Source organism: Puntigrus tetrazona, chromosome 2, assembly GCF_018831695.1.
Source record: "Puntigrus tetrazona isolate hp1 chromosome 2, ASM1883169v1, whole genome shotgun sequence".
In the NCBI taxonomy this organism is placed as follows: Eukaryota; Metazoa; Chordata; class Actinopteri; order Cypriniformes; family Cyprinidae; genus Puntigrus; species Puntigrus tetrazona.
Window position 1 is genome coordinate 15860137 of NC_056700.1, and position 17699 is coordinate 15877835.

General features: G+C 36.0%; 1 protein-coding gene across 1 annotated transcript; it reads left to right on the forward strand.

Annotated features, from left to right (window-relative positions):
* The first annotated feature begins 42 nt into the window (after window positions 1-42).
* On the forward strand, window positions 43-15628 carry dars2 (aspartyl-tRNA synthetase 2, mitochondrial). Its single transcript, XM_043217526.1, is given in 18 exon segments — window positions 43-699; window positions 795-894; window positions 978-1044; window positions 1178-1279; window positions 1366-1461; window positions 1900-2023; window positions 2099-2145; window positions 3867-3973; window positions 5533-5602; window positions 6069-6248; window positions 6954-7061; window positions 7541-7603; window positions 9915-10067; window positions 11584-11752; window positions 11755-11801; window positions 12794-12904; window positions 13373-13448; window positions 14365-15628. Coding segments are annotated over 18 exon segments (1992 nt in total). The 5' UTR covers window positions 43-524; the 3' UTR covers window positions 14562-15628.
* Window positions 15629-17699: the final 2071 nt, after the last annotated feature.

Sequence of the window (17699 nt, forward strand, 5' to 3'; positions counted from 1 at the left end):
ATATTTCTACATTTAGTCAGCTGTATATCATATTTACCAGAATACATAAATTGTGTTTATATACTTAAAATTATTGTACATTCTTGCAATAAAAGGTATTCATTGCCACGTTACAAAAGCATACATCGATTAGTTCAAATTTGATTAGTTATGTCAAAGCATTACATTCGCCGGGTTGTAGCACACGGATACAGTTCACAACTGTCATGCTTCGGAAAGTCAGTGAAAAGTCATATGGATTAAGATTTTAATTTCTTTTCAGATATTTTCTACGCTATGTGAGGCAAGCGCTATAGGTGTTTGTATCCTATAAACCGACTTAAGATTAAGGAAATGAAAGGAAAACAAAGGTGACCGTCAGTGATACATTCATTGCAATGATGTAACTGCATTTATAGATATAAACTCGTGTACACAAAGAAGACACAAACTAATTATTTATGCTCTGACATGTATCTTTTCATTTGATAAAAACAATACCGAATAAATTCAGCCAGAGACAAAACGACCTCGCACACAGGACGATGGCAAACAGATGCAGGTTATTTTTTCCTAGATCCACTCAGCAGGTGTCAAGATGTCTATACAGCAGAAGATCAATACCTCCCATTAATTATATTTATTTCACAAAACCATCTCTGCCTCCAAATTCGTTAGCACGGGCTCATAACTTCTCCAGAAACTGCTCTTCTTACTCGGGTAATGTGACCTTCGTTAAACTAGACAGTGTATTTTTAATAGCCTTTTTTCAGTATTTTTAGTGTAGCATTTCTAATACGTTTTATGTCTTGTAGGTCAAAGTAGTTTTTCATTGAGAAGCCACACATGTGGAGAATTGTGTTCCGGTCATATAGATGAAGAGGTTACTCTATGTGGATGGGTTCAGTATTTGAGGTATGAGATGCAATGCTTATTCTTTCAAAAATGTACTGATCCACATCACTATATCAGACAGACATGTGTACTTGGCTTTTCAGGCAAGATCTTTTCGTGATCTTAAGAGACTTCAGTGGATTGGTGCAAATTCTTATCCCACAGGATGAGGTAGCAATACGCTTTTATTGCTTATTTTGTGTCTGATCATTTAATTTCGGTGCTGCTGCCGACATATGTTGGTTCAATTGCTGCATGTTTTACCATTACTGTATATTTTTTATTTAACAATTTATTTCTTTAGTCCAAATCTGACTTGAAGAATGCTTTTCTTGGCCTCACTGTGGAGTCTGTCATCACGGTTAAAGGAAGGGTCAGGCGTAGACCAGAGGGACAGGAGAATAAGGTCTGTTTATATGCAAAATAAAGAGAAAAGTATGACACTCTGCTCAGTGTGCCGTGTATATAATTAAACATTTTATTCAATATCAGAAAATGTCCACAGGAGATATTGAGGTCTGTGCTGAGAGCATGGAAGTGTTCAGTGCCTGCCGAAAGCTGCCGTTTGAAATGAAAGAATTTGTCAAAGTGAGTAAAAATATTTAGCATGTTGCATGCATGAAATTTTGAAATGCGTTATGAAGTAGTACTAGTTTTGCATACAGTAGATCTGGAGTGAATCTTACAAAGAACATAACAAGGCCATATTTCCCTACAACATCAAAAGGGAAGAAATTTTCAAAAGAACAGTATTTATTCATTATTTTATAAATGTAAAACTTTTTAACTATTTGCTGTAACTTATCAGTTATCTTGAATGAACAAGGACAAGGACAAGACCTTTGTTTCAGTGTCATGGAAATTATATCACAATGAATAATTGTAAAAACTGACCTTGAAGTGGTTTTCACTAGTGTTTGTGTTATTCATCCTATGTCATTTACTGTGGAATAGCCAATGAGTTTCATTCCGGATGGATGTTGTTTCCTGATATGTTTAATTATAATTCTTATTATTGCCTTGAAGAAATCCGAAGCCCTCCGGATGCAGTATCGGTATCTTGATCTTCGGTCGCCCACCATGCAGTACAATTTAAGACTGAGGTCACAAATGGTGATGAAAATGAGGGAGTACCTTTGCAGTTTGCATGGTGAGGATTTAAAGTGGTATTTTCATAATTACACATACTAAAATACTTACTGTACATTACCTGTCTTTTCCCAAGGATTTGTGGATGTGGAAACACCAACACTGTTTAAAAGAACACCAGGGGTAAATATATTTTTAAATGTTTTTTCTGTATAACTCGTGTCATTTTTATAAGTGCAGTATAAGGCAAGGCGCTAATTCAGATACACGCTACTTTTGTTCCAGAGAAAACTCTGCACATTTAAAGGGGTGGTTATACAGTATGGCAAGTATAACATTTCTCAGAGCTATGTGAAAATAAGTGTATAAATGGGACAGCTGAGTTGACCTGAATGAGAGAGAGAGAGGGAGAGATGCGAGGAACAGGATGAGAACCACTGGTTTAGAACATTGATGTTAAACTTGTGAATCTATATAGTTTATATAGATATAGTTTATGCTCAAACAGCAATATCGCACTCTAATTAACATAAAAAAGGGATATCGCTATCAATCACCCCTTTAATCAATATGGAATTGTTAAGAAAAATATATGCATGCATAATATGTGCTTGCAATTTAAATTCACTCCAAATGAATTTGCCATGAGCATTTATTTATTTGTTAATGTAATTAAATGTCCAACATTGTAAATTGCATTCATAAAACGCAAAGATAATGCAAAGATAATACCTACTGAGCCAAATCCAAAGAATGCGAATGCAGAATGTAACTCGACATTAATAAGCATAAAAACATTTTATAATTGCGGAAAAGTTGAATTTACGAGAGCTTCTCTTTCTTGTCTCTTGCAAGACACCCCTGTAAGGCTTGCCCAAACATCAACAAAATACAGCTGGTGCAAAACATTGCCAGATCATTACCCAAAAATATGTGTGAAAACATCCCTCTGTTTTCTTCCCTCTTGCTTTGTTGTTGTAAGAACTTTTACATCTGTTTTTAGCGAATGGACTTTTAAAGCTTTTAAAGCTTTGAAACAGAAGTCAGAGCGTCTGAATGCTACTCATTTTTATCTCGATAACCCCACTGGACACTTCAGTTTCCAAAAGAAATTAATCAAGGCTGAGTGAGAACAGCGAATGTATGTAATGGTATTGATAACTGAAAGCTTTTTATTTATTTATTTCTCTTTTGCAGTCATTCACAATGTGTGATTGTCACTTTTAAAAAAATTGCATTTGATGTATTCATACCTACGGTGTTTTCCTATACCATTGTCACTTTATTTAAACAAGTTTTTGTGAAGTCACACAAATTAAAACGTTTTTGAAATCACTTCAGAATTATACTATTTGCCATTTATTTCCTAAACAATTCAGTAGTTTTGGCTAAATAAATTCATTTTGGTGCATCGCTAGAGCCTTATAAATAGTAAAAGTACAGTTGAGGAAGAGTCTACTTTGTGACATTACACAACGAGGCCGGGCAGTTGCGACAAAGTGGTCTGTAGGGGGCAGATGTTCATCTAGAATGTTACAGTGTCTTCTAAATAGCTTACATATGTAAAACCACATTTGTACAGTTGGATGTGTTGAATAACCTTTCTTTCCTATGTAGGAGGACTTCTCTGTATACAAAACCCCTCTATGTTTCAAAAGAAAGATGGATAGATGTGTGGGTAGATAGATAGATAGATCATTAGAAGTCAGTCTATTCTTTTATATTTAGCAAATTTTTCCACTCTATTTTTCTACTTGCACTGTGCTAATTTATTTTGGTTTTCTTTTTTTATTTAATAATGTGACTTTCATTTATCAGATTGGCTTGAGATATGCTGACGGATTCGGTTCTCAGTGAGAGGCAGGGATACACAGCGTTTATTCAAGTGTAACTGTGTTTCTCAGGGTGCCAAAGAGTTTGTGGTGCCATCTGGAGACCCTGGGAAGTTCTACTCTCTTCCACAGAGCCCACAGCAGTTCAAACAGCTTCTCATGGTGGCTGGCATAGACCGGTAAAAGTCATATTTTCTCGCATTTTCTGTTTCCTTCTTATTCACAGATTGTTGTCAGATGCTTGGCACGTTCACTAAACTCTGCCTTCACTGACTGACAGCACCTTGACAACAAAACTACATCTTGTTGGCCAACATGCTTTTGGAGTCTTATTCTTAGCTGTTAGCAGCTCTGAATTATGCAGAACCGCATTCATTCCAATGCAGTGTGAAATGCCAAAACAGTGACATGTATGTGGAGTGTACTGCCGGTACGGATTAGAATGCTGCTTTGAATTCTAACTGCTTTCTGAAGATTTTTTTTTCTAATTTGGAATTCAAAGCAAAAAATGTTGAGGTGGTATTAACTCATCGGTCACTGTGTGGGTTACTGCCGACACGTTTAGCTTTGTTTACAACGTTTGTGTACTGAAGGGGTCTAGGGCTCATGTAGGTAGTAAACATTAATAGTTATAATAATAATAATAGCAATTAACATTAAAGAATTGTAAGATTTCACAGGACCCAATATAAGATTGTTTCAGTCTAAAATGATGAAGACACTTAGGTCTCAATAGAATGACACTATAAAAAAATATTGGAGCTCTAGAATTTTACTAAAATATTTGAGCATCTAAGCATTTTTGGAATCAATCTGCAGTGATTCTGTCCTATGCGATAAACAATACTAAATAAGATAAAATGTTAAAAACTAAAATCAGTCATTTGAAATGTTACAATGCATCTGATATACTAAAGAGTATATAATAAGAGTAAATTATAATTTTTATGTGAGTTTGAAATGATGGCAGATCTAATATGAAAATACATGTACACGTAGATTGAATAAACATGCACAATTAAATATTCAAAATCAATATATATAGACCAAAAATCATTATGGTTCTCCAGTTATGTGAATAAAAATGTATTTTGAATGTGATCAATTGCATATTAGAATGCTATACATTATATTCTACTGAAATAGAAAGGTATTTTCAGTTGTAATAACATAAACATTCACAGTATTTATGCTTTAAATGTTTTCTTTAATGAATGAAAGTTGAGCATAAGAGTTGTCTTTTAAAATTCATGAAGAATCTTACTGAGCCCATATGTTTGAATGGTACCGCATATTATTTATTTATTTATTATAAATATTATAGTATTTTTCTGACTGCACCTTTAAATACTTAAAATTAGTTTTTTTTTTTTTTTTTTTTTTTGTGAAGCAAAAGCAGCTGAACAGAAGTGCGAGAGAAAGTGTGGGCAACCACCCAGAACACACTAGTATTATGTTGACGTTTTTGCACAGGCAGCACCTCTCTCATTTCAGTTCAGAAAGCGCAAAAGTCTAGTTTCTATTAGATTTTGAAAAATGATAATGACCACAATAGTCTCATTTTCATTTCAATTTTGGCAGCAAGTCTCTTTGAATTAGTAGCTGCTCTAAGCCAGGACTGCAGGCTAGTTTTATGAAAAGTCTGTCAAAAGAAAATGATATGCTATGCATGATTTAAAAATGTCAGTCAGTATTGGCCCACAGTCACTTACTTGCTGGTTATCTCCCACAATCTCAGGTATTTTCAGCTCGCTCGCTGCTACAGGGATGAGGGCTCCAAGCCTGACAGACAGCCTGAATTCACACAGGTAATGATGTGCTAAAGGTTGAGGGGGAACATGCCGTAGCACGTCTAACAATATCTGCGAAACTGGGGCTCAGTTCTGATGCAGATGAATATTGAGTGTTTTAATGATGTGGCTAGCTCCAACTTCCACTCACGAGGGTGAGAGCTGCTAATAGGCTTTGCCGGCTTCTCCGTCAGACTAAAAATCACGAACCCCAAAAGACCATTATGCTTTTGTTCAGACGAGCGGCTTTTTTTGTGCTTTTGAGTCCTGATTTGCGTCCTCGATGTCCTGATTTGCAAACAAAACACACCAAGTTTCTGAAACCTGATCCAAATTGCATTCAAGTCATTTGAAATCCAATTAAAATCACATTTTATGCACCATCTGAGCAAAAGGATCAGATTTGAAAAACAAATGTGCAACGTGAACAAAACAGTCTCGCTCATTTCTCTCTCTCTCTCTTTTTTGTTGACACATCTCCTAGGTGGATATTGAAATATCTTTTGTAGACCAGGCGGGAGTCATGAGTTTGATTGAAGGCTTGGTCCATTACTCCTGGCCAGAGGACAAAGGACAGATTAATGTTCCTTTTCCCTCCATGACTTATGAGGAAGCCATGAGAGACTACGGAGTTGACAAACCAGACACTAGATTTGGGATGAAGGTGACCGCACGTTCTTTCTTTGCACAGATCATCCTAGATTGGACGTAAGACATCAATGAGGTTGTTTGCATGCTGGCCGTCCTTGGCGTCACGCTGTGCTGGCATCCTGTTTCTCTACACATCACAGATTTTCATGCGGTGCTCAACAATTAAAAAGGAATCTCTTGCGATACTTTTTCTTGCACCGTTGTTTGTCCTGAATGCATACAGTTTTGTCCGTGGATTTACCGAACCTTTTTCCCGAATCTGGGATATTTTGGCATTTAGATAAGTAATAGATAAATGTTAAATACACAACTTTGGGGTCAGTAAGATTTTGTTTTTAAAGGAATTCATAATTTGTAAAATTACATCGGTAAATTTAATTCTTATAGGAAAACATTTATAATGGCACAAATAATTGTGTATTTCAAATAAATGCTGTTCTTTTGAATTTCCTATTCATCAATCCTGAAAAAAAGTTTCCAAAAAAAGTACCGGTTTCCAAGGAAACACCCAAATATACAGTATATAAAAACATTTGCTCGTGTCACACTGAAAACTAGAATAATGATTGCTGAAAATTCAGACGTTTTGCAATATATGAAATTATCACAGGAATACATTACTTGAAAATAGAAAATAGTTAAAATTGCAATAATAATTGTAATAATTAGTTATATCGTATTTCTTTTGTGGTTTGATGTGTTTTTTTTTCCTTTTTAGCTTGTTGATGTCACCACAGCATTCCAGGGAACACAGATTGAGTTTATCAAAGATGCCCTTCTTAAACCACGTGGCTGCATTCAGGCCATCTGCGTCCCAGAAGGAACGGTAAGGACAGAATCTATAGGTTTTGATTCTTACATCCCGACACCACGGCTGAATCTACAGCTTAATCGGTGTAGTCAGATTTAACAAATGAATTAATCTTTTCAGTCAGTTCTTGTAAGCAATTTAACACTGACAACACAATCAATGTAGCTTGGTTTTCAAACACGTATTAATTATAATCTGAATTAATGTATCAATCAGTTAAATAATTTCAGTAAATTCAGTGTTAAATACAAGAACAAGAACAAAATAGTATTGATTAGAGGAATAAAATACTTTTTATATTCCTTACAATTCATGTTCTTGTCTTTCGAGAAGGCAATCAAAGCTATAATTCGTGTGATCTTCATTCTATTAGTCACTTTTTAATAAAAGTAAGTTAATGTGCTCAGCATTACAATTTCTCCCATTCATACATCTCCCTTTTTTACTGTCCCTGGAGCAGTTAAGGGTAACTGTGTGTGGCGTTTCTTTCACAGAAACACCTGAAGGGCAAAGACTTGGAGTTCCTGAAACAAACTGCCAAGACGCAATATGGTCAGGTGAGTTGTGTGACTTTCTCCCTCTGTTTGCTGATGAATCGCTACCAGCAGTCAGTGTGTGAACATCACTGGAAGTCTCCTGAAATATTCATCTGAAAAGTGATCAATAAGTCAGGATGATTTGGTGGTAAAACAGTCAAATGTAACACACAGCATACTTACCCTGAGGCAAGATCAACCTCACTGGAGGGACACAGCTCCCTATTTGTGTTGTAGACCATCCATAGAGTCTTCTAAAGGGAATGTTATATGTGTTTTTTCGCCACACCATATAAAGTAGATTTCTAATTTATAAATTGTAATGATTCATGTCATATAAAATAGTTTTACTCATTTTTCATGTTAATTCACGTTAGTTGCTCGGTCCTGAGATACTAATACTAATTAGCATCTTGTCTCATTATGCTCTTGTTAGTTGTGCTGCTAAGGTCAAAAATATGCACGTTACTATTATACGAGGGAACTATTCCTAAATATTGGGACGGTTTACCCCAAAATTGTAATTGTTGTCGTTTAATGTCATTTAAAATTTGTATGACTTACTTTCTGTTATGGAACATATTTTGAAAAAGTTGGCTTTCCATATATGGACAAAAAACTGATAATCCTACCAGAAAATATCTTCCTTTGTGTTTTACTCAATACGGTAAGTCTGTAAGTTGAGATTTCATTTTTGAAACTTGTAGCATCACCCGTGTAGCTCAACTCCCAAAATGAATGGCTCTTTTAAGTAATTTGTTTGCCATGCACTATAAGCAGTGTGGCCTGGTTCCTGAAAAAAAAATATTTTAAATCTTTTAGGTGAATCAGAACCACGCTCAAAAAAAATACCTTCTTGATCTAACTTAATAAAACACTGGTTACAGTTTTTGCATTTTTATGAAAAAGGAAAGGCCTGGTAGAGTCAAAGCTTTTAATGTTTATTTTGAACATTTTAAAAAAGAGTTTATTCCATATAACATCATTTTTGTTTGGCTTTTTGTGGTGAAGAGTTGAGCTTGTGCTTGGGATGTCAGTAGCTGTCATGCACACACACACACGATTGTTTGACTGTGAAGGGTAGAAATGCTGACCATGTAGACTGTCACAGTCACATACTCGCCTGATTCACTGGCATTTGCACATTTACAGCTAATGTAGCCATAGCTTAACAGCAAGGTCTACACTTCACCATAGGGGTAACAACATAAACATAAACTCTTTTAAATGTCAATATAAATGAACAACAAACATTAAAGGGTCTTTACCTTTACTAAAAATGCATTAACAGCATTTAATTTCAACATTTATTCTCCTGATCTATTCATATGCAAAGCATGCTGGGAACTATAAATCCATTGCCCAGTTTCAATCAGTGCAACATAAATGATTTGTGCACGCCCAACACAAATGGTTTAAGTCAACTTCATATTTTACTAATTTGATTTCATTCAACATAACAAAATTGAGTGCAAATGACAACTGAGTAAAAATTAAGATTTGTGTTGTTTTAGCATATTTTGTTCAAGTAAACTGAGCAAAGAACTAAAATAATTTTTTGAGTGCATGTAACATGTAACATAACCAGTATAGTCCAGTTGATTCCCCAACAAGTAACTCTTAGGAATCATTTCTTTGTCATGAATAAAAACTTGATGGATATTGATGGATCAGTGTAGTCCAACTCCTAAACAACTGATTATTATGCATTGTTTGTTTTTGGTAAATCAAAAAAAAAAAAAAAACAGATGGCATGACCAGTGTAGTCAAACCTCATAAAGAATGACCCTTATGAGCTGGTTCTTTTTAGTTAATAAAATCACAGCTTATTTTGCTATTTTGTACTTATTCATTTCAAAAGGGAAACATTGTTTTAATAGTAGTTTCTTCTAAATGTCAAGAACATAATCCTAAATACTTTTGTCTGTGCCTGTAGCCTGCATTGGGCAACCCAAATTTAAGTTCTGGTGTCCATCTCATTCCATTCTGTTAAGTCTCTACAAACGCTCTTCAACACTTCTGACTGTTCTGCTTAGTTTTCCCCTCTCCAAACACTTTATTTTGTCTTCTATCAGTAGTATTTATAAATGGAAAGTGAACTTTGAGCTAAGGTTTTTGGCTTGAACTAAATGGAACCGTCAAAGGTGATTCTCCATTGCTATCCATTTTAAGTCCTGTCTTGGCTTCGTTTGCGTCTGGGAAACCAGCCCGCAGTGTTCTCGAGACTGATGATTGCTCAAGAGTTTGTGCCCTATGCTGTCAATGGAAATTGAATACGGGCCGGTGGAGGAAATGGATGATCATTGCTGTGTTTGCACCGTGTGTCGTACAGGAGGTGAGCGTGGCTCCAGTAAGGGCAGATGGTTCACTGAAATCCCCTCTCAGCCGGCTGCTTTCGGACACGGCCAAACAGCAGCTGCTCCAGATGGCCCAGGCCAATGCTGGAGACCTGATCTTCATCACAGCCGGACCCCGGGAGAACGTGGTGCGTATCCTCCTGCATTTTGTTCCGCATCCTCGCAGATTCGCAGAGCCACGCTGATTCAATCTCATAAACGCATCATGAGAGCTCAGCGAACAAACATCTACATAAAACTACAGTTAGACCACAGGTACATTATGCCATTTTTGAGTTTGAGTAAATAATTCAGTGCCCGGCGTCCCTCTTTAAAGTCCTCAAGTACCTTCCCATCCGTTTTTATGCACTGCAGTGATTGATAACTAAGGGTTTTTGGAAAATGTGGCTTCAGAAGAATGCTGACGTGATCTAATCACTTTTAAAAGAATATTCATCTTTTCCGTGCCTCAGCTCTCGCTCGGGGCTGGTGCAGATGGTGAGCTTGGCACAAAGTGAGACGGCTGTTTAGTCACAAAGCAGAGATGTGGGAGATGGCTAGGGATAACTGGCGAGCTTTGTAAGCTGAAGTTGTGGGATGAATGGTGATGTTGCTAGTGCAGAAAGTGGGAGAAATGAGAGCTGGGGGAGATCTTTCTCCTCAAATATAGTTTTAGATACTTAGGAATTCGTTTGCATGTTCCTGCCCTCAAATAAAGGCCTCTCGTGGCCTCATTCTTAGCCGTTTCATGCATTAACAAAAAACAGAGTTGCAGTTCAGATTTTTATAATTTTTGAAATGACTAATCTGAGGTTAGTAGCCATTCTCCAGTGATCTGTAGATTCTCAGAATGTGTCCTTTCTGCAGTCCTGAACATCCTGAAACATGGTGCTAAAGGGATAGTTCAAACAAAAAGGAAAATTCTTTCATCTTTTCCTCGTCTTTCATCATTTCCTCATGTTGTTCCAAACCTGTATCACTTTTTTTCTTATGGGGAACAAAAAGGACGATATTTTGTAGAATGCACCAACTGTTTTTGTACTTGCAATGAAAGTCAGCAAAAAAACATTGAATCCCTTTGACAAAAAACAAACTTTAGTTTGGTGACCGAATTAATACATTAAGTGCAACTTTTTCAATAAACTCCTAGTTTGCTGCTTATTAGTGAGGTAGTTGTGAAGTTTAGGTAAGGGGTTGGTTTAAGGGATTTCAAATATGGTCCTACAGAATACTGCATTAATGTATGCTTTAGAAGTACTAATATACAAAAAGAAAATAAAATGCTGTCATTACCTAAAGATGTTTTAGCCAAAAAATTTATCTGAAATATACAGATGGAAAACAATAGATATAGGTGATTTTATAGATAAAACAACCAAATGTGAAATGTTGCCGTGGCAATGAAATAAGTATAAGTTGAAGCGCTAAAATAAAATTAGATACATTTTAAATTAAATGTAAGTTAAAAAATATAATAAATAATATGTTATAAATAAGTTCTAAAAATATATTTAAAAAAATGATAATCACATAAAATTCTCTTCAAAAGATAGAGGTTCATTTAAGCCAATTCAGCTATTTGAGCCATTTACTCTTTCTGTCCTAATGAGTTCTTGTAGTGCTTCATTATTTCTCAATATAATTATAGTGTGTGTCATGTTTTAGTGCCCTCTGTTGGGGAAGCTGAGACTGCAGTGCGCTGAGCTGCTTGAGCGCTATGGTGTGCCTGTCCGTGACCCATCTGTCTTTCACTTCTTGTGGGTGGTGGACTTTCCCCTTTTCTTACCCAAAGAGGATGATCCAGAAATGCTTGAGTCTGCCCACCATCCTTTCACTGCCCGGTCCCCGAGGATGCCCATCTGCTCTATACGCAACCCCACAAGGTACATACACTAATGGTACAACAGGTACAGGTACAACACAAATGATCTATTTTAACCTTACAGTCATAGTTTTGCAATTTAATGGAAAATCTTACAGGATAGGCTTCTTTTCCTTTGTTTTTGACAATCACCAAGGCTGCATTTAGTTGATTAAAAAAGTAAAATCTGTAATAAACAGAAAAAATATTTCACAATAAAATAACTATTTTGTGATGGAAAAGATGATTTTTTTTTTTAGCAGCTATTACCCCAGACTTATCTCACTTGATTCATTATAAATTATTCTAATGGTAATTTGGTGCTAAATTATTATTTCTTCTTGTTATTATTATTAATGTTGAAAATAGCTTTGCTGCTAAATTAATTAAAAAAAGGAACAGCATTTATATAGTTTTTATATTAATAATTTTAAATTATTTTTATATATAATTCTTTTGTTTGACATTTATATGAATTTGTTTGTTACAATGTAAAAGGTCAATAAACATAAAGCATTCTTGCTTAAAATAAAATCATTTCTGACCCCAGAACTGTGGAACAATAATGTATATTTTTGCTGTAATATTTTGTCCTAATGATTTATCAGTAAATTGTTCTTTGGAGTCATTTTATTGAGCTTTTACACGCACACACACACACACACACACACACACACACACACACACACACACACACACACACATATATATATATATATATATATATATATATATATATATATATATATATATATATATATATATATGTATATATATGTATATGTATATGTAATCTTTGATAGGAATGCAAGATCACTGGTGGTCTCAAGCATTTTGACCCCACTATGTATTTAAACATTCGCATACCTTGAGATATTTGGTGATACCCAGACACAGTCTGTGGTTTTATCACTTTGTAAGTCTACAGTCATGATCTGAGTATTTCATAGAGGAAATTTATGATCTTGCTTTAAATTCCACACATTTCCCCCACCTGTTTATCTGCTCTCTCAGGTGCGTGGCCAGCATTATGACTTGGTACTGAATGGCTGCGAGATTGGAGGAGGTTCGATTCGCATCCACAATGCCTCTCAGCAGCTGTACGTCCTGGACACAATTCTCAAGGTAATGGAACAAGAGTGAAAAATTACACGGCGCGCAAAGAGCATCATTTAATGCTACTCTGACAGCGAGTTAAAGCACTTGTAATGGACGTGTCCAGATACCCGACTGCACCATTTTCTTATTTGCGACTCTTACTTAACACCCCCGCACCAACTACCCACTACCGGTCGCTGTGGCAACCCATTAAGCTATATTTAACTGCCTTTAAAGAAAACAAATGCTTTGGATCTTAAGAGCCAGGGAGAAGAAACACCACATTAGGGGGTTTTTACTCAGGTCGATCTTGAGATTTGTGTCTACAAAGGAAATCTTTTTGAAGGTCTATTTACTCTGTTGACACTAAAGCAGTTGCACGGATCTGTATGATTTATACATGCCGAGACTATGAGCAATTCTCTTTCAAGCTGAAAAGGCTGTGAATTACAAGGTCCACTTTGTCATTTTTCTCCATCTTGCTTGTGTTTGTAGGAGGACCCGTCGCTTCTTTCTCATTTATTGGAGGCTCTGGACTCCGGGGCCCCTCCTCATGGTGGAATTGCACTAGGTGAGTGAGCATTCAACACATGCTACCTTGTACTTTTGCAAGGTTGTTGGGGTACCACTGTGACGAAAGGCCCTGTTGATTACATTCTCCTGTTGGCTAAAGTGGAACGGTCATGCTCAAAAACTCAAATTGCTTGCTAGCCAAGAATTTTTGGCAGCTTTGTTTCAGTTTTTAGACTGTAAACTGAAGCATGAAGTGCCCTTGATCATTCGAGAACCTCTGTTTGGGTTTATTTTTTGTGTGTGGCAGCACTAGAGCTGTTTTTACAGCTTGCTTAAACTGTGATATTCAAATTTGCCATGTTCTTGTTTACATTACAACAGCTAAAGAGTAAACAAATTCAACTTAAATGTGTGTTTTGATCAGGGATGCACCGTTTTATTCAAATTTGACGCCTGATTCTATATCATTTTCTATATATAATGAAAAATCATAAACTAAAAACGTATAATAGTTGTTTTAAATCACCACAACATTATAATATGAAAAACGTATTCATTTTGATATTTAACTTGAGAATTAACTTGACCATGACAGGCAATTTAAATAGGCATGCATGATTAAATATTTTGGATGTATATGAATATATATTTCAATTTAAGTACACTGCAGTTCAAAAGCTTGATTGTTTTTCAATGAATTCATCGAAAAAAAAATACTACTATGGCACGGATATATTAAACTGATCAAAAGTGGCCTTGGTAATTTAACAAACTGTTCAAAAAAGAAAAAAACTTTCATCAAAGAAATCTGAAAATTACCATGCTTTCCAAAAAAATATTTTCCAAAATGCACCGCTTTCAAAAAAAAAAAAAGAATCATTACAGATAAAAAGTGATTCCACATAATAAATATGGAAACAGTTTATTCTGAATTCCTAATTATTATTGAATTGCTTTCCCCTCCCCCTCGACAGGACTAGATCGACTAGTGTCCATCATTGTAGGAGCTCCCAGTATCAGAGATGTAATAGCTTTTCCAAAATCCTTCAGAGGTCACGACCTCATGAGCCGCGCTCCAGACTTCGTCTCGGAAGAAGACCTCAAGCCGTACCATATTTCTGTAGTCTGGCCTGGCGCAGATACAGAGAGTAAGCCGGACAGCTCAATGTAAACTTTAGAATCTGTGTTAATATGCGTATGACGTTCCGTTTGCATGCAAGACAGTCTGTGATTTCCATCGGCACCGTACGGTCGCCATCTGTGTCCACGCCTTGTGATGGACTTCAGAGCAGAAGCAGCAGGATCACTTACCGTCCTGGGAGAATTGAACTCCGTCTGATGGCGACGTCTGCGTCTCCCACATTAACAAACACGTTCTTCTGCCTGTTTCAACAGACCAGTTATGTACCATCTCATCATGCGCATGATCTGTAATCAGTGTTTTTCAATGGCAAATTTTCAATTACATTAGTTTCAGTGAAAAACTGCGTTGGATTGAGAGCGTAGCCGATTATTCCATTAGGGGGCAGCGTTGTTCCACTGCAGCTGTTTACGTCGCTTTCCCACCCCCGCCCCACTCCTCACATGCCCTGCGGTGAAGTCAGCATGCACCATATCCTACTTTTTTTTTTTTTTTTTTTTTTTCCACCACCAGACATACCAAATAAAGCTACATTTCAGTTTTTCTCAGCGATGCCTTATCTGCAAAAGCAGATGCTCATTTTTCATGCCCAGGTACAGCTACTCATTACAGCCAGTGTTGTTTTAAAGCAGACCTGCGAGTTGGCCGCCAAGCTGTGAACACAGTTTTTTGTAAGACATGCTGTTTTTGCTGTTCTTCCAATGACTTTTCCTTAAGTACCCACTCATTGCTTATTTACATGACTGTGTCTACTAAGAAGTACCTGCCTACATTTGGTAGATGTTTCCACTAGTGCTTTAGGGACAATTGCAGAACTGAACCATGGCTGATTGATATAGAGCTTTTCATTAATAGTTTATAAATAGTTTATAAAAAGTCAATTTTCTAATTCTGGTTTGGGCTTTAGAATGTTCTTATGCATCTTAAAAAAGGCATAGTTCATCTAAACATGAAATTAAATTCCAGACTGCCATTATTTTCTTCAGGTGGAGCACAAAATAACATTTTCTCTTTTTGTCAAGAGAATTGTACCCTCTTATTTATATATATGCAAAAAACACTGAAAATCCACAATAAAGATTTTTTTTCCAGTTTCAGATGGTTGAAATCATTGACCAAAACCATAACGTTTATTTATCACATTTACGGTTGCATGTTCTGACAGCGTCAGCGTTTTATATACACACTGTGCCTTACTTAGGATAGGTACGTGTCAGAAGTGTGTACTAGCTGTGCCTAAATGCGAGGCTAGGGCCAAAAGATTGTTTGGGTGAAATAACATTTTGATAACATTTATAGGAAAGTTACATGTAAAAACATGTAACTAGTATTAAAGATTTTTTAAATCCAAAATAAAAATGTTTGCATTGATCGCTTACCCGCCCTATTCTTTCCAATCCTATAAAAACTTTGTTTGTCTTCAGAACACAATTGAATATATTTTTGGATGAAATTCGGGAGGCTTGTGACTGTCCCATTGACTGCCAAGAGAATTACCCTGCCAAGGACCAGAAAAGACATAGTCAAAAATAGTCCATCTGCCATCAGTGGTTCAATCTGAATGTTATGAAGCGACAAGAATACACAACGAAAATAAAAACAACTATTTAGCAGTTTGTCTCCTCTGTGTCTCTCTGCTGCGATGAAGAGAGACACAGAAGAGACGAACTGTTGAATAAAGTCATTATTTTTATTTTGTTTTTGTACAAATAAAATATGTTTCCACTGACTATTTTTGATGGTGTCTTTCATACTTTTCTGGACCTTGACAGTGGTCAGAGGCACAACCCACAAGCCCCCTAGCTTTCTTTATTTAAACTGTGTTCCGAAGATGAACGAGTCTTGGATGTAACTGACTAATAACAAAATGTTAATTTTGGGGTGGAGTGACCCTTTAATGTTAAAAACTTCTAAAGTACATTGTGCATAAGTGATTATTTTGAGAACGTTAATAGAGATCATATAATCGAGCAAACATTCTAATCATGTTGCTGGAATAATATCAGAAAGTGAGTTTCTAAGAATGTTCCCTGTTAGCTTGGATAGAACTGCAGAAGAACTTTACCAAGGTTGAGTGCAGTTATGGAAGTTTAATTACTGAAAGGTTATTTTCAGGGTTTTTTTGATAAATGAAATCTTTCATTTGAGTTTTGGGTTTTGAAATAAAATAATTGAATTGCTTCGCTAATATTCAGGTTTGGAGCAACATAATAGCAAGCACCTTTGGAAGGTCTGTATTTTTAAATGGGTTTCACTTTTTTAACGTTAGTTTGATATCTTTTCATTTTATATTTTTACATAATAAGTGCATAATATAAGCATAAAGCTGCAGTCTTTTTTGGTTAAATTGACTGCCAGCCTATTTCTGTTTTCCACAACCCTGCAGCTAGCCGTTTTATTTTGCCGTTTGAAATAAAATGATTTACAAATATCATGTGTGAATTGATTGCTGTGTGTTTTAGTCCTTTTATGTTTAAATAACGTCTGACCGTTACGTCGAAGCAAGCGTGATGTTTTCTGTTCTCTTAATGGAGATGCTGCCTACATGATCAGTAAGAAGAAAATTGCAGTTCTCAGGGAATACAATCTTAGGTGTCATTATTCCTCTCAGCATGCAGTGCAGTCGAGGCTGAGATGAGCTGCTCAACTCCGAAAACGTCTAACCACGCGTCATTAACTGTATATAGTTAAAGCTACCTGGTCTCATGACATAAACGTACCTGGGTGCAATTTTTAGCGATGCACAAAATTCGTACCGAGACGTACATATCACTGCAGTTTATAAAAAGAAATGAACACCAGAGGCAGTTAAACTGACGCATTTTATTCCTTTCACACAAATTTACAGAGTTTCGATTAATAAAGCCTTATTTTCAAACAATTGCTTGAAGAATATTACAATATTCCATTTGTTCTGTAGCTCATGGAGTACTCGAGGAGCTCCGGTTTGAATCCTGGGTAATATGGTTCAACAAAAATCTGCGTAAATGGCACCAACAAATGCCTTTTAATATCAGTTTTTCATTCGTTAACACTATTGGGAAGGGTCAGGGTTTAATTTGGTGTAGGGCATTTCCAACATGATAGAGCATTAACTTTTAGCGACGGTCCCTGGATATTTAACGTCATAAAACACATCAATACGTACCTATATCAATGTAATAAAAA